Source organism: Solanum verrucosum, unplaced genomic scaffold (genome assembly GCF_900185275.1).
Source record: "Solanum verrucosum unplaced genomic scaffold, falcon-dt-bn FXZP01000073.1, whole genome shotgun sequence".
Classification (NCBI taxonomy): Eukaryota; Viridiplantae; Streptophyta; class Magnoliopsida; order Solanales; family Solanaceae; genus Solanum; species Solanum verrucosum.
In genome coordinates this window covers 739,410-757,218 of record NW_026020298.1, presented here as the reverse complement: position 1 = coordinate 757,218, position 17,809 = coordinate 739,410, and the positions used below count along the sequence as shown (strand labels likewise).

The 17,809-nt window shown below is 31.6% G+C and overlaps 1 protein-coding gene across 5 annotated transcripts; it reads left to right on the top strand.

The window, feature by feature from the left end:
* Positions 1-499: 499 nt before the first annotated feature.
* Positions 500-14,573, top strand: LOC125834773 (histidinol-phosphate aminotransferase, chloroplastic). Of its 5 annotated transcripts, none has more exons than XM_049513925.1 (10): positions 500-569; positions 677-921; positions 10,529-10,616; positions 10,711-10,865; positions 10,992-11,089; positions 11,809-11,917; positions 12,621-12,778; positions 13,018-13,160; positions 13,295-13,435; positions 14,231-14,573. In XM_049513925.1, exons 3-10 carry the CDS (start codon positions 10,596-10,598, stop codon positions 14,360-14,362), a joined length of 957 nt encoding a protein of 318 aa, XP_049369882.1. In that variant the 5' UTR covers positions 500-569; positions 677-921; positions 10,529-10,595; the 3' UTR covers positions 14,363-14,573. The 5 variants fall into 5 exon arrangements, with proteins under 5 accessions (XP_049369882.1, XP_049369880.1, XP_049369883.1 ...); XM_049513923.1 differs by having other exon boundaries at positions 10,702-10,865; XM_049513926.1 differs by lacking the exons at positions 500-569; positions 677-921 and adding an exon at positions 8,790-8,826.
* The last annotated feature ends 3,236 nt before the right edge of the window (positions 14,574-17,809 follow it).

The window sequence follows — 17,809 nt, the reverse complement described above, 5'->3', positions numbered from 1 at the left end:
TTGTTGAAATTGATGAGTGATAGAGTATTATTTATTAAGATAATTTATTTAAAGCTACTAAATTATTCACGATAGTAAATGAAAATGTTTCAATAAAAACTAATACAATTATGTTACATGTTTCCCAATTGACCTCTAAAAAATAAATTTTGAAGTCATTATCTATTAAATTAATACAACTTAATGAAAAAATGAATTTATTTTTATGAATTTTATTTTTAGTATCAAACTTAAATAGAAAAAGAAAATATTAAAAAAATATGCAGTGCAAGTTCATGTCAAACGGGTCTATGCGGGGCAGATTAATTTTATTACGGGTTAAGCTCAACCAGCCCCGCACCACCCCATTGCCATCCCTATTCCTTGTCATTAAAAAAAAAAAAACTGAATTACATTTTGACTATATTTTATTTTAAATACACTGCAAATGTTGATTACATTTTAAATAAACAACCCTTAAATGGCTACTAATGCACTTCACCTAAATTCAACTTATTCTCAGCCTTAGGCCAAGTGGACATCACTCTCCTTTGCCTGAACCTGGTTCTCTCCCGCCGGCGAATCGAGTTGTACGCAGTTTCTCTCTCTACTCTCTCTCTCTATTTATATATGTAATGATTTTTAGCTGCAAATTGATTTTGCATTAAGTTTTTCAAGAAATGAACTTTGAACGCAGGGAATAACAAGTTTCGATTGATGGGTGTGATTGAATTATGCAACATTTCATCTATTTGCATTGGTAGAGCAAAACCCATTTGTTTAATTGAAGGAAATCAGAGGAGGAGAATTACTTGTATGGCCTCTTGAGTGTCAGTGCAAGAAGAGGAGAGTCATCAGCAGAAACAATGTGTAAATGGGGGTTCTTTTATTCGGACCCATCTTCTTAAACTGTCCCCTTATCAACCCATTTTACCATTTGAGGTGAGTTTGTAGGATCCATTTCTTATTTCTTGTTGTATGGTTGATTCCATTTTATTTTACTCTATTTATTGGTGAAAGGAGTTTATAAGTTATATATGAATCAATGCAATCAATAGTGTTATCTGTTGCTGGTGAGAAGTGGCAGGTAACCCATTGAATTAGTCGAGGTGCGCGAAAGCTCGCTTGGACACCATGGTCATAAAAAAAAAAATCGGTGCGGAACTGGTAGTTGGGGGATTCATGGAAGTGGTAGTGTGGTAGGTGGTAGTGTGATAAGTGAGTATTTTATTTTAAAGATTTTATTGTAGTATTCTTTTGCTAAGTGTCTTAATCTTGATATCCCTTTAATGTTAATTTTTGGTAGTGTGAAATTCATGGTAAAATGTAATACTATTTATTGTAATATTCTTTCGATAGTTGTTTTAATCTGAATATTTCTTTAATATTATTTATGATATATTCAAGATATAACATATCTTCGGTTCTTTGGTACATAGATAAATTTTCCTCTATTAATTGTTCTAATAGTTTTATATCTTCCATAGATTCTATCCAATATTGTAAATATTCGTAATTCATTTTAATCTGAATTTATTTCTAATAAATCGTACCATTCTATTCTTTCGTAGTCTAAATCATGTAAGTCTATTTCATACCATTGTTGGTCCAATATATCTTCTGGTTCGTTATTAAATATTTCTTCCCATATGATTCTTCTTAATTCAATTATTTTTATATCTTTAAGTATATATAATATTAAAGTTTCATAGTTTTTTATCATTTCATTATGAAGGTAAGTAGTCATGCTCTTTATTATGCAGATTTTTTATTTCAAATTATTTCTTCCTATCATATTCATAATTGATTAAATTCATATTAGATCATTATGAACTAGATTATTTTTATCATGTTTTTCTGTCACTACTAGCATCGTACTTTAGCGGATACTTTCTTCTTATCAGCGCCTCAACTTTGTTTACTCCCCTAAACGGCTTCCTCGCCTACCGGTTTCAACATTAGGATGGCATAGTATAGAAGTTTTCTCCCTGTTTCCAGTGTGCTAATAAACTAGAAATCATGATTCAAATAATTCTAATACATAATAACTAACATAAATTTATTCAATCATATATATGATATTCAGGAATATATGAAATTAGTTCCGCATATTTTTTGAACAATATACCTTTGCCTCTTGCTTAGCTATGCTATCTGAAATATCTGACTGGATTTCAGATTTATCCATTAACTTTTAAGTAATTAGTATCTAAAAAGAGAGAGTGTTTATAAGAAAGTTTTTATTCTGTTAGGCAATGCCCGTCTTTACAAAGTTTACTACTAAGTCTATATATAGACATACAAATTTACTATTCTAAATACTTATCCTAACACATTTTTTCACATGTCTATTACTATTTACTACTATTCATGACTATTATTCATGAATAGTCCTTGTTTTGTCTACCACTATCTACTTTACGACTTATTTGCACATATTAATAATGTACACTATCTACTACATACACTTGTCTTTATTTGACAAAAGACCCATACCTATTCCATACCTACTTTATGACACTTATTTGACAAACTTTGCATTATTACATGTAACTTTTTCCGTTTATCTTGACAACTTTATATTTACATTATTCTACATAAATTTTTTCGTGCTTATCTCCTTCTTGTTTTCTTCCTCGTTGATTATTCCAGCTGGATCTCTGGAATTATATTATCTTCTCCGTTGCATTTTGAACATATATGGTCCGGGTATTTATGACCAATTAGCTTGCAATATCTGGTTAATAATTCTACTGAAATAAATCCTTCTTTTAATGCTCGTGTCGTAGGTCGTTCTTCTGGCTTTAGTAGTGATAAAATCCATCTTTGGACTTCATCCATATCTGCTTTCCTTAGCTCCCTTGAATTTGAATAAATCATTAGCTGGTCTCTTGCATAGTAGCTCCATATAGCGTTTCCGTTTAAATAATTATTTGCTAACTCTTGTATAATTGTTGATATACCAATTATCCTTTTGTTGGCATAAAAACTTGGTATCTCTATTTTGCATATCTCTTCTTGTTGTCCGATATCCTCGGATATAATCATATCTTTAGTTAACCCTATCTTGATAACCTGTATTGGAGGTTTTATTTCCTCGTATAATATCTCAACTGGTGCTGTATAGAATTTTATATAAAATAAATTTCCTTTCGTAACTCTTTTGTACGTGATGAATGCTTTGTGTAGTTCTGGTATTCCACTAATTTCTTCTTCGTCATATGTGTATACTGTATTTAACAATCCGTAGTTGTAACATGTCCTTACTAAATTAGCGTTAGTTTTTGGTTGTGCAATTAGCTTGTTATATCCTTGTAATTTTTGTGTCAAATAATCTTGGTTTGGTTCTTTTGTAGTTGATCTGGGGTTGTGGTTTAAATAGGTTTGGATTTTGTGGATATTTTCAATATAGGTTCGTGTGATGTAGTTATATGTCTTTTTCTCATTTTGGTTTTGCAAACTATCTGCGTATGTAGATGTTTGTGGTTCTATGGACATATGTCTAGGTGTCCTTTGGGTAAATGGTTTTGCGAATAGCTGGTTTAAGTTAGCATTTTTATGTTGTTTATCGCTAACTTGTTTCCTTGTACCTGCAGCTGTATTTAAACAAACGTTATGGGTTTTAAGGAGTTTCCCATCGTCTCCTTTTAGCTCTGGCTTTTTTCCGTCTTCCGCTTGACGTAGCTCCACATTTTTATAGTCATGCTGCTGACTAGTTTTAGACTTCAGATTATCTTCATTAGTCTTTAGTTTTTGTATCTCGTTGTCCATACTGTCCACTTTTATACAAAGTGTAGTTATGGCTTTGAGTATCTCTTCCATTGTATTTTCGTTCTCAGTCTGAGTAGCTTTGTCTTGATAAGTAATCTGCAATAACATTCTTATCAGTTTTTATTACTTCAATTGTAAATGTGAAATTTAATATATTAATACCAATCTCCTTATTTCTTTTGTTGTTACCGAATCTTGTACTTTTCGTTAGCCACCATTTTACTTGTGTATTATCTGTTCTTATAATAAATTTATTATATACAATATATGGTTCAAATGATAATAAACACTTATATACTGAGTATAATTCTTTTCTATTTATTTCCCATTTTATTTCTATATTATTAAATGTTCCTGAATAATACCTGCAATGATGTTCTATCGTAGTGTATTATCTGTTCTTATAATAAATTTATTATATACAATATATGGTTCAAATGATAATAAACACTTATATACTGAGTATAATTCTTTTCTATTTATTTCCCATTTTATTTCTATATTATTAAATGTTCCTGAATAATACCTGCAATGATGTTCTATCGTAGTGTCATCATACCTGTATTTTAATATTCCTCCATAACTTTTTTCACTTGCATCTGATTCTATTATATAAGTAATTTTTTTGTTTTCATCTGAAAAGTATAGCTTAGGTAAGTTTTTACATAATAATTTTACCTTTTGTATTTGTATTTGGTCTTTTTTATCAAACTGATATTCTATATCTTTCTTTAATTTTTGTTGTAATGATTTTAAATTCTCTGCTAATTTTGGTATGTATTCTCTTACTTGATTTACTAGTCCTAAGAATGATTGTAATTTCTTTTTTGTGTCTAGTTGTTCATTTGAGTTAATTATTTTTTGTACTATATGTGTTTGCATTTTTATTCCGTTTTTATCGATTTGTATTCCTAAGAATTCTATTTGATTTTTCATTATATCAGCTTTCTTTTTACTTAGACTTATACCTGAATATTCTATGATGTGTATAAATTTTTCTAATAATCTTATATGTTCATCTTGTGTTTTAGAATATAATAATATATCATCAATGTACACTACACAGTTTTCTATTTGTTTAAAGTAATTGTCCATAAAGTGTTGATATCTACCTGGTGCGTTTTTATATCCAAATGGTAATACATTCCATTCATAAAATCCTTGTGGTACAGTGAATGCTGTTAGTTTTTTAGATTCTTCTTCTAGTTTTAAGTGATAAAATCCTGATTTACAATCAAATTTGCTAAAATAATTACATCCTTGTATTTGTCTTATCTTTAGTATTTTATTTGGTATTGGATAATTATATGTTTTAGTTTTTGCATTTAAATTTCTATAATCAATAACCATTCTACTTTTTCCTCTTTTTTGTTCACTATGTTTATTTACGATAAATGTCAGGCTTGTATGCTTACTATTGCTTTCTTGTATATATCCTTTTTCTAGTAATTCATCTTTATGTATCTTAAATTCAGTTAAATCATTAAAGTTATACCTTAATGGTTTTTGGGTTATTATACTGTTATTATCAATTAGCTCAATTTTTACTTTTGTTTTATGTTTTTCTCATCCTTGTAAAGGATCCTCACTATATAATAATTCTAACTTATCTTGAATTATTTTTACTTTATCTATAGAGAATATAATTAATTCTATTTTAGGGTCTTCTTCTTTTATATTTTCTAATTTTTGTGTAATTTTTTCACTTCCTTTTATCCATTCTGTTGTTTTTCGTTTTTTATTATTTACTCTTTTTGCTCCTATTTTTTGTTTACACGGTGTTGTGAACCACCAGTGTGTTTTTGTTATTATATGTGGGTATAATTTTTCTAAAAATGGCATTCCTAATAGCATATCTTTTGTAGTTAATTCAAAGTTATATATTTCTTCTATAGTTAATATCTTATCCCATATTTGTATTTTTATATTTTTTGCCTTATATGTGATCATGCTTCCTTCATTATTAAATCCTGTTACTACTATAGGTGTTTTTAGTTTTTCCCACTTATCTTCTGGTAAACAATTGTATTTACATATATTAGCTTCTGCTCCCGTATCTATCATTGGTGTATAATATCGGTTGTAATATCCTTCTATTATTATCTTTGCAAGTATATATATTTTCATATTTTTATTTTCATATTTTTATCATACCAAAGTCCTTTTTATTATTACTCTTTTATTTTCATAATTTATTGTTAACTGTTTGTCTTCTAGATTATATGGTTTTACTTGTTCCAACCATTTTATTCCTAAAATGATATTTTCATTTCCTTGATATATTTTGAATTTTATTACTATTGGTACTCCTCCGATGATTATTTCCTTTTCCGTAGTTTCTTCGGTATACATTAATGTTTTTGGTAGTTCGGAGCATGATTGTTCAATAGTTATTATTTCATCTTCCGTTACTAATTCTCTTGTAATATAGTTTTCTTCTCGTCCTGTATCTATTAATATTAAATATTTTCGTTGTTCCATTATTCCCGTTATGTAGTAATGATGTGGTTTTATATCTTCTTCTATTGATTTTTGTGGGGTTTTATCTATTCTCCTTGAGGTACTCATTTTTTATGATGTTTGGGGTATCTCATCGTTTATTCTTTTCGATGTGCTTAGTCTTTCTTTTACTATTTCTAAATCTTCTTCTATATCAATTTCATTATAACTATAATCGTTTTTATCTATGACTGTAACTATTCTTTCAAAGGGATCTTCTATTTTTATTTTATCTATTTTATTTTTTGCTGTTATTTTATGTTTTGTTGTTAGAACATATAAGTTTTTACATCTAGCTATAAATATTTTACTTCCTGGGGCTAGTTCTATCCCCGACATTCGCCAGTATAATACTAGTGATTTATCTATATTCCTGTCATTTATTGCTACTGAGTAGTTAACACTTATTATAAACTTAAATTTTTGGTATATGAGGTTACCTCTTACTGCACTTATTACACTTTTTTCTATGGGTTGTATAATTCTAGCATCCGCTAAGTATATTTCTATGGGTGTATCTATTCCTTCTCTAAAACATGCTTTTATTAATATTTCTGTTCCTCCTAAATGTACATATTTAATTGGATTTTTAGCCTTAATATCTTGTATTTCTTTATTTATTATTCGTTTATTTATTATTGGTATTTTGGCCTTTCCTTTAGTATATTTGCAATCTATGATATGTTCTCTTTGACTTACTACATAATATTCTTCTTTTTGTCGTTTAAACCAGTTTCTTACTGTTGGTATTTCGAATATTTTTGCTACACTTAGGTCTAATTCGTTTCCTTTTATTTGTTCAAATATACTATTATCAAATATTATTTTCTGTTCTAAATATTCTTCGTCTTGATGCTTTTCTTTATTTATCGTTTGTATATCTGCTTCAGTCATTTGTTATATTATAGGATTCATTATCTGATTCTATTTCTATGTCATTATCTATTTCATTTTCCGATAATTCATATATGCTATCATTGCTTTCTAATTCATAATCTACATATTCTATTTGTGTATATTTTTCATCGTCTATTATTATTTCTGATATTTGTTTTTTCTTTGGATTTTTAGGTAATTTACAATCTCTAGCTATATGTCCTAATTTTCCACAATTATAACAAGTACATTCCGTTAGTTTTCTTTTTGGTCTATATGGTCTTTTGGTTTTGTAATTTTTTACATAGTACCTTCTTCTGGTTTTTTATATTTATATTTTGATCTATATTTTTTATTATATTTCTTTCTATTTTTGTAATACTTATCCGTACAACCAAATTGGGGTGCTGTTTTATTTTTGCAACATGCTAAGTTCTTTATTAATATTTTTTCCATTTTTATTTCTTCTTTATGTTTTTCACATAGTTCCATAAACCATCGTTGCAAGAATTTCATTCTAGCTCCTAAGGTGTCCGTTAATTCTGCTTCATTCCAACTTTTTATTATTTTTGAATTAAAAGGTTCTGGTAATTTTGTAAAATATAATTTTCTTATTTCTTTACTTTCTTCTGTGCTATATGTTCCTTTATAATAATATTCTCTAAATGCACATGTATATTCATCTATGTAACACATATTGCATATTGCTAATTTTGTCATTAGATTTCGATTTATGATTTTTTCTTTATTTTGTTCTTCTACTTCTGTTGTCATACTACTAAATTCATTTCTTATAGCTATTTCGTATTTATATAATATTTCCATGGTTGTAGTGGCTATTCCACCATCAAATTTTTTATTATTTCTTAAAGTTGTTAAGCTTTCATTTGTTAAATTTTGTAGCCATAATTTTACCGTTCCTATAAGTGTTCTTTCTATGTATCCTGGTGCCTCTGCTATTACTATCTTGTTATCTATTAATTGTTTTGATATGTATCCTACCCATAATTGGATTGTTTTATTTATGTCTGCTACACAGTCTAAATCTAAAAATTCATGTTGTCCAGTTATTGGTTTAGGCGTCCATTTTTTATTTAATCTTTTATCCCATGTAGTTTTTTCTTTATTATATTGTTCATAATTTTTATTATAATATTTTGGATTAAAATTTTTGGGTTTTTTACTCCTGATGTGCTAGGTTTTTCGTCCATGTCTACGTCTTCTGCATTTATCTCTAAATTTTTTGTATTATCTATATTTGCTAAAAGTTCCGTATATGTTTCACTTGTTTCCGAATGTTGTTCTATTTCATCATTGTTTATTTCATCAACTCTTATTTCGGGTAGATTATCTTGGTCATTTTCTTCTTTTTCTCCTAATTCATCTTGTAATTGCAATTTTTCTTTAATTTTAATTATCTCATTTGCTAATTTTGTTTTTTGTTCTTTTTCTTTTTGTTTAATTTTATACATTTCTTTTAATATTGCTAGCTCTTTTTCTAGCTCTATTATTTTAGTATTTTTTACTTCTTCTAATTGTTGTACTTCCTTTTTTGCTTGTTGTTTTATTTTTTCAATTTCCGTTCTTCTATCTATTTCTTCATTTTCTTTTGTTATTCTTACCATAGCAGTTAAACTATCTTCTAGTTTTACCGTTTCTTTTTCTAAATTGTCCCCTTATCAACCCATTTTGCCATTTGAGGTGAGTATTTGGGATCCACTTCTTATTTCTTGTTGTATGGTTGATTACATTTAGTTTTACTCTATTTATTGGTGAAAGGAGTTTAAGTTATATATGAGTCAATGCAATCAATAGTGGTAGTTGTTGCTGGTGGGAGGTAGTAGGTATCCTTTGGAATTAGTCGAGGTGCACTAGAGCTGGTTCAGACACCATGGTCATCAAAAAGAAAAAAAATAATGTTACCTGCAATAGTGGTACCTGTTGCTAATGGGAGGTGGGAGGTATCTCGTACAATTAGTCGAGGCGTGCGAAATCTGTCTCGAACACCATGGTCATAAAAAAAATAGTGTTACCTTCAATATTGGCACTTGTTGCTGGTGGGAGGTGACAGGTATCCCGTGGAATTAGTCGAGGTGCGCGAAAGCTGGCTCGGATACTATGGTCATAAAAAAAATAGTGTTACCTACCATTACCTTTTAAGTGATCTGTTTGTATAAATATATTCTTAGTGCGTAGAACTTAAAGCCGTTGCTAACTGTATTGTAGGAGACAATGTACCGATTATAGTCAACCTTTCAGAGATTTATATGTTAGTAGAAAATATAAAGAACTTTTTGTACCTTTTTTTAATTTTTTTTTTTTGTATAATACTGGCATGAGATGAGTACATATGAAGTAATATGATCAGTGAAGATTCATATAGATGATCCTAATAGACTGAAGCTTAGTTGTTGTTGTATGATTAGCCTTATATTGTGTTGAGTGAATCAAGTTAAATAATCAAACCAAAAGGAGGACATTGAGAACTTCAAATCACTACTGACAATGCTCAGTGCTGCAGCTTGATTTTAGGGGTGGGTGGGGGAACTTATATAGGAATTTGAATCACATTTCCTTTCTTGGTTGGGCAGAGGGTATTCATTATAAAGGAACAATTGACAATTGTGAAATTTGAAAGGATACTAACTAAAAATGTTAAACATTAGGTTTGTGCAGGGTGGGGGGAAGCAGCTTCTATCTGGCATCTGAGCTCTGTCATTGACTATTTTGTCAATGGTTTCAGTGCACCATTCTAAGCATCCTATCAATTTATCTTTATATAGCATTTAGCCTTAGGGACATTAGATGTTCTCCTCTATTTAGTGGGTGATTGTTGGTTTATCAGCTTGGCAGGTTTTGTGAATACAAGTTGTGCGGCCAACTGTTTGCTTTTGAAATGTGTGATATTTGTAGTAATTAAATTTACTTAATGAAAAATGTATTTTCTTGGCACAGTAATTTCCAGTATATCATCCTTTGGGTCTTGAATTATTTTCTGAGGAAGTAAGCTAAATCTTATGCAATATAGACCCTTCGAGTCTTGAATCATTAGGCATACAGGAGTTAGTTTTATCTTCTTTACTTAGCTAGATAGGCTAAATGACTACTAGGACGTTTGTTTGTTTTTTACAAAAAAAATTTCTTTTTTCTCCATTTGTTGATAGACATAAAATGTAAAGTTCTCCCTCTGTCTCTCTGGAAAAAAATATGGCTTTTAATGTAAAGATTGAATTTTGTGTCTTCTATGCAAAGAAAGGTGTTGTGAGGAAATTCTGATATATTTGTTGTTTTCCTTTTCATTTTTCTGGGATATGATGAGTTAGTAACCACCACATGATTGGTATTTATGTATTAGATGTGATATTTTCTTGTTGCATCTGAAAAATTGCTTGCAACTATACAGGTGTTGTCCACTCGTCTTGGTAGGAAGCCAGAGGACATTGTGAAATTAGACGCTAACGAGAACCCCTATGGCCCTCCTCCAGAGGCAAGTTAGTATCTTTTGCAATGCCCACTGTTTAATGGAAAAATATCTGTGTATTTATTTTCCGCCTTCTCAATTTTAAGCTGTTGAAGTTCTTGCAGGTAAACGAAGCTTTGGGGGCTATGAAATTTCCGTATATTTATCCTGATCCTGAAAGCCGTACGTTGCGTGCGGCTCTTGCTGAAGATTCTGGCCTTGAATCTGAATATATTCTTGCAGGGTGCGGTGCAGATGAACTCATTGATTTAATAATGAGGTAAATATCATGATTAGACTATCTTTTTATATAAAGTCTAACTAAACGCTGACAACAAGTGTGGTATTTTGAGATATAGTCCTTGTTTGACCTACAGTTCAGATATTTAACTGTTCTCTGCTGCAGATGCATATTGGATCCTGGTGACAAGATTGTTGACTGCCCACCCACTTTCACAATGTATGAATTTGATGCAGCTGTAAATGGCGCAGATGTCATCAAGGGTAGATATGAGCTTTAATTATGTTCCTCATTATTATCATACTGAGTCTTAGATCCTTTCTCTTCTACAAGAGTCGTGAGACTTGGACTTGTTTTGGTGCAACAAATCATCTTTGGTTGAATGTAAGAGAGAAAGAGATAAGATCCTATTGTCTCTTAGTTCAAGAAAGACCAAAACTTCTAACTCACAATCTTGAGCAATAACTTGGTTTTACATTTGATTAAATACCCTGACATTCTTATTAATTTTTTGATCAGTGAAATACCATCATTATCTGATGACATCTATTTATGGTTGAGTATCAGCTCTTTTTGATTCCTGAAACAACTACTGTTATCTAATCATTTTCATCCCAAAGGATGTTGGATTCCTAGCTTTCATCATTAGAAGCTGATTATTTATTGTGTTTTATGGGGGATTGATAGTTTTCATAACAAGTAGTTGCATTGGAATCACAGCAGCTTGTTAGTTATTGCTGTTACTTAATCGTCAGGCCTTTTCCCATAAATGACGTATTGCTTGGTAATACTATACTGTGAAACTGTGAAATTTAAGAGAGAAATGGAGTGAGAAAATGCAGAGACTCTACATTCAGACAACGCGATCTTTAAAGCATGAAGCAAAATGAAATAAACTGATAATTTCCAATTTTCTTCAATGTGATAATTATTATTGAGTCTTCTATCAATACATTAATCTGTAGCTCTGTCAAACTGGCAGTGTCTAGGAACCCAGATTTTAGCCTGGATGTAGAACAGATTGCTGAAGTGGTTGAACATGAGAAACCAAAGTGCATATTTCTGACATCACCTAATAATCCTGATGGGAGGTATTGCTACATTGTATTCTTGGTCTATTTCTCATTGTGGTTGTACTTTGCTCCCTTGATTGTACTGCATGTGAGAGTCTCTCCCCCCCGACCCCTCCTGTCTAAGTTCTAATCATCTTCAAAGCTTTCAAGTTTCACCTTCCCTTTTTCTTTTTTTCACTATTTTCTAAGTCCTCGAGATAAAGAAAACGACTACTAGGAAAGTATTACAAGAATTTCAAGTTAGCCAGAAATACTGTGTTTCTTTTTTTAATTGGGGGAGAACACCAATGACGAGATGGTCTCGATACTATTCCATCATCGTTTGGTGGACATATGGATGGAAAGAAACATTAGAATTTCTTGAAGGCAAACATAGAAACATGCATAGCCTTGAACAAAATTGTATTTCTATGCTAGCTTTTTGGTGCAACATGGCTGTTGTAAATGATGTAGATTCCATGCTAAATATGAATGGGGCTTGATACACTTTGCAAATTTTAGCACACCATCTTAGTGTTGTTTTACCATTTATAGAATATCTTTACTTATTATTATTATTATTATTATAATAATAATTAATAATGACATCATTGGAAATTTGCTCGCTTTTCACTGCGTTGACTTTTCTTTTCTTTAGAGTTTGTTTGGCATTATACATTTTGATACCTTACCTCCTTTATGTTGTTATTCTATTGAAACAATCTATCTTGTTGTTGAACAGTATAATTGATGATGAAACTCTTTTGAAAATACTTCACCTGCCCATATTGGTAATATTGGATGAAGCATATGTTGAGTTTTCTGGAATGGAGTCTAAGATGAAGTGGGTGAAGAAGCATGAGAATCTGATTGTTCTTCGCACGTTCAGCAAAAGAGCTGGTAGGTTCATTATTTCCCATTTGACATCTATGAGAGAATTCAATATGTGTGCTTGGAAAACCCGTATGCCTCTTGTTGCTCTTTTGCTGATATAGTGCAAGATCTTATCAGTTGTGGCTGATACATCATCATCTCCTCTGTGTTCCTATTCGCAAAATTAGTGTTTACAAGTGCTATCATAAATGGGTGGTTGGGTTTAAAGTATAGTTGACTAATTTAAATGGTATCCCAATCCTCAGGTTTAGCTGGACTAAGAGTAGGATATGGAGCATTTCCATGGAGTATTATTGAATTCCTTTGGCGAGCAAAGCAACCATATAATGTGTCTGTTGCTGCTGAAGTTGCTGCTTGCGCTGCTTTAAAGAACCCCGCTTATCTGGAGGTATCTTAGGATATGGAACATTTCCACTGTGCATTATTGAATAACTTTGCCCAAATGTTCTAATCTCTTTTATAAGTAACAATATCACTTTTTTTTTTGGAAAGTTTTATTGATTATTTTGGCATTTATGCCAGAATGTGAAAGTGGCTCTGGTGCGAGAAAGGGAGAGGCTATTTAATCTCTTGAAAGAAGTCCCATTTCTTGATCCATACCCTAGCTATTCTAATTTCATTCTCTGTAAGGTTACATCTGGAATGGATGCTAAGAAATTGAAGGTGAAGTGCTTATATCACCAAGTTTCATTCTTGTAAAGTCAATTCTGTCACTTCTTCTATTCCAACTCATTTATTTGTTTATTTGGTCTCATGTCTTTCATCCTGTGCTAAACATCACTATGTAGAAGCTTGATACCAAGGTGAAAGAAGTATTAAAGAACATGAATAAAGTAAAAGAATTTTAATAGACTACCTTGTTTCTTTTATGTTATGGTAGTGCATGGAATAACGAAGTTAGTTCAATCGCCAAAATACTCGATGATTATGCTAAACAAGAGATGACCGATCTCTGCTGACTACTGAGGCAGTGAATTAACATAAGATTGAGAATAGGACGTATTTGAGGTCTTTTACAGTAAAATAAGTTGGAGATGATGCAACGGGTTGGAGGTTACGTAGGAGAACTTGTGGGCTAACTGGGACACCAGTTTTAAGAAACAATATGCTGTTAAGATATTAGGAAACACTATGTTGGAGCTAACTATATTGTAACACGAGAAAGATCAAAACTGGACCTACTGATTATTGCACCAAAAAAAAAAAAACAGAAGAGCTAACATTTGTTATGGGCTGACGTCAACTTGTAAATTGATGCATATAAGGCTGTAGTTGTAATAGTAGTATTGAGATTTATATTAAGGCACAGTTGTGAAGTGATCCTAATACTGCCCATGCTCACCCTTTCTTGGTATTAAATCTATTTTATGAATATATTGTTATGCGATTTTGAAGGCGCAGTTGGCAAGTAATGTATTTGTCTCTCCTACATTCTAACTGCAGAAACTCGTGTGGCAGGAAGACCTTGCGACTATGGGAGTGATGATCCGTCACTACAACAGCAAGGAGCTGAAGGGATATGTCCGTGCGTCTGTAGGCAAGCCCGAGCACACCGAGGCATTAATGAAATGCCTCAAGCACTTCTATTGATCTTGTTTGGGTTCAAAACGACAAATTCTGAAGTGTCTGTTGTTCTCTTACAATGAAAATAGATTGTGAGTTTTCCTTTGCTGTTCATACTAATTGCAGAGGAATCATTCTTCAGAAATAAGTCTATGGAAATGAGGAGTCACAGAGTGGTCTTCAAGTGTACATTATGTTGAAAAATGGCCATGCAATGGCTTTTGTAGTTTTCTACCTTTAGACTTGACCACTGATTGCAAAAGATTCAGATTGTAATTTACAAAATGGTTTGACTGATTTGAAGAAATGATTTAGTTTTACCTTGATGTTCTCTTTAACTTTTCAAAGGGTCATAAATCTATGTGATTTTCTTTATAAAGGATTGGTTTGTTAATAGAGAGAAGCATTGATAAATAATTCTACAAGTGAGATTTGAGGAAGGTAGAGATGACAATGAGGTAGTGCGGGGTGGGTTGAGCTTAACCCGCAAATTTTTTAATCCATCCCGCATAATAATTTCTCATTTTCAACTTGCCCACCCTGCCCCGCTTCGCATAGACCCATACTGCATGAACCCGCTCCGCATTTTTTAATATTTTATTTTTTAGTTAAGTTTGATACTAAAATTAAAATTCATAAAAATAAATTCAATTTTTCATTGAGTTGCATTAATTTAAGTTTTTAGAGGTCAGTCGGAAAACATGTAAGAATTTGTATTATTTTTTATTGAACCATTTTTATTTACTAGCTTGAATATTTTTAGTAGCTTTAAAGAAAATTATCTTAGTAAATAATATTCTATCATTCTTATAACATGTAAAAAGTTAAAATTAAGTTTGAACCAGCATAAAATCACATATACCCACAATTCGCCCCACCCCGCATTAGTTTTTTTAAAAAACCATTTCAACCCGTCATGCACAACCTTAAACCTGCTCCGCCCCGCAGAGCCTTAAACCCACCCCGCCCCGTATTCCCCCCCCCCCTTCCCCCAATTGTCATCCCTAGAGGCGGGTGGTTATGTACACAGACATTACTTCTACTTTGTGAAGATAGATAGAGAGTTGTTTTTGAGAGAATTTCCCTCTCCCACTTGTTTTTCATAGATTTCAGGTAAGAAAGAAGAGGCATTTGTCGCAAAGGAAGAACCAACCTCTCACACCTGTTCATTGGAGCATCTGTATATCTCCTTTACACATGATTGAACTATTTCAACTTCATTTACTGCATCTTTGTCCTCCATCGAGGCCAAAAATATCTTGTTCAGAATATCTTATTTCTCTCGATATGCCCATACATCCAACTCAACATCCTTATCTTCTTCAAAACTTTCATTTTCTGAACCTGCAAGTTCTTGACTAGCGAACACTCCGCTCCATATAACATAGACGATTTAACCACCATACTGTAATATTTGTTTTTAAAGTTTCTGAGAATATTGAATAAAAGGTGTCAAATAAGTCTTGATTTTGTTCTTGGTGACACTTTGACCAAGAAATGGTCAAACCCGCTTAAAAATGTAATAAGTTAATTGGGACAAAATTAATATTTTCAAAACTTTCTAATCTTTTATAAAATACAAAAAAAAAAAAAGCTACATTTTTCAACTACTCTAATAATAACCAAACCATTAAAAAAAAGGTAAAAGAAAATAGGATTCAAAAGTTCTTCTTCTCTCCAGCGTTCTTCTTCTTCTTCCTTAGAAAATCCAACCATCAAGAAATATTCTCATTCTCTTCCTCTTCATCTCCGGCTATCACTCTATTTTTCTGAACTGAACGTCGTCTTCGACTGTCACTCTTCTTAAAATTGAATAATGGTGTAATTATACCTATTATTTCTTATTTTTGACAGAAAATTGACAAACCCAAAAAACCCTAGTTTTGAGGAAATGTATATTCATTGTTGTCGTTCAGTGAAAAGTCATTTTTATTGCTTTTGCTTTTTTTTTTTGTGACCATTTTATTCATATGATTGTAGAAATATAGTCTGCTTGGTTGTCCAACATATATTTCATTTTTTTTGAAAGAAGTGTTGTATGTTGCAACATAATAGTGATATATAGTGGTACATATTCGAACATAGTTGTCATATATTGTCAAATTATGTCATATGAGTCATATGTTGATACAGATGACCCATGTGTTGCTACAGATGAACTATATGTTGCTACATATAACTCATTTGTTACAACATGTGACCCAAATGTTGTTACAAATGAGTCATATGTTGCTACATATGAGTCAAATATTGCTACAAATAAGACATATGTTGCTACAGATGAGCCATATGTTGCTACAGATGCTCTATATGATGCGACATATAACCCATCTATTATAACATATGACATATCTGTTACAGTATGTGACCCAAATGTCGCTACAGATGACCTATGTGTTGCTATATATGAGTCAAATATTGCTACAGATGAGGCATATGTTGCTACAAATGACACATTTGCTATAGATTGTTAATTTGTTCCTACAAATGACTCATTTTTATAATTTTAGATTGTGCATTCATGGCTTGTCCCAACAGAAAAGGAGTTGTAAATGTCATTTCTAATTACTCTAGGGTTTGTTGAAATCTTATTTGATCCTCTAGTGGATAAAGTTAAAAGGGAATTGGTTGGAGCAACAACCACCAAAAGGGAAGAGTTGATGATGGTGAATTTCATGTCCTTAATGAGGATATGGTTGATGCAGTTGTAAGGGTTGGTGTTAATATTGGTGTTGATGTTGGTGGTGGTATTGGTGTTGGTGTTGGTGTTGGTGTTAGTGTTGATGTTGGAGTGTCATTCCATCAAGCAAGGTTTGGGATCCATATACTCCACAGGCCAAGAGGAGAAAAAAATATTTATCAAGGTAATATCCAATATGAAGAAAAAAATATTTGGAGAGGCAATAGGAGAGAAGATGGTGCTCAAGAAGGTAAATATTTACAAGTTCGTGCATGCAGCTAAAAAGGCTATTTTGTTGGAACTAATGAAAACAAAGGATCAACACAAACTATACACCATGCAATATCTTGATGGAAATGATTTCAAGAACATGACAAGTATGACAACTTGGTGGGATGACTGGGTAATTTTTCTCTACTAACCTTCAATTTATAATGTTTGTTTGTTTTATCTTTTCAATCATTAGTCTTTAATATTAATTGTTATTTCAGTGTATTGATAAAATTCTTAGCCTCATGTGGGAGAGGCATTTGAGATTCCACGAGCACTATGATTTCACGAATAGAATCTTGGATCTTAACTTATATACTTACTTCAAAAACAATTACAAAGATATAAGTGATGAAGCAACAACACCTAGTGGCAGAAGCTTAAAGCAGATACTTGATGAGTGTGTATGGGAAGACGATGTCATTGACTACGTTAGGGGCAATAGACCATATCCTGGAGGCATGGATTGGATTGGGGTAAAAAGGGTTATTGCAGTCATGAATGTAGAGAAAAAACATTTTGTG

Bases quoted from the DNA above. Each gene is read 5' to 3' on its own strand.
- LOC125834773 (XM_049513923.1), top strand. From the start codon at position 10,596: ATGGCCCTCCTCCAGAGGCAA. The intron at 11,918-12,620 runs GTATTGCTACAT...GTTGTTGAACAG, and splicing joins CCTAATAATCCTGATGGGAG to TATAATTGATGATGAAACTC. The intron at 12,779-13,017 runs GTAGGTTCATTA...CCCAATCCTCAG, and splicing joins CACGTTCAGCAAAAGAGCTG to GTTTAGCTGGACTAAGAGTA.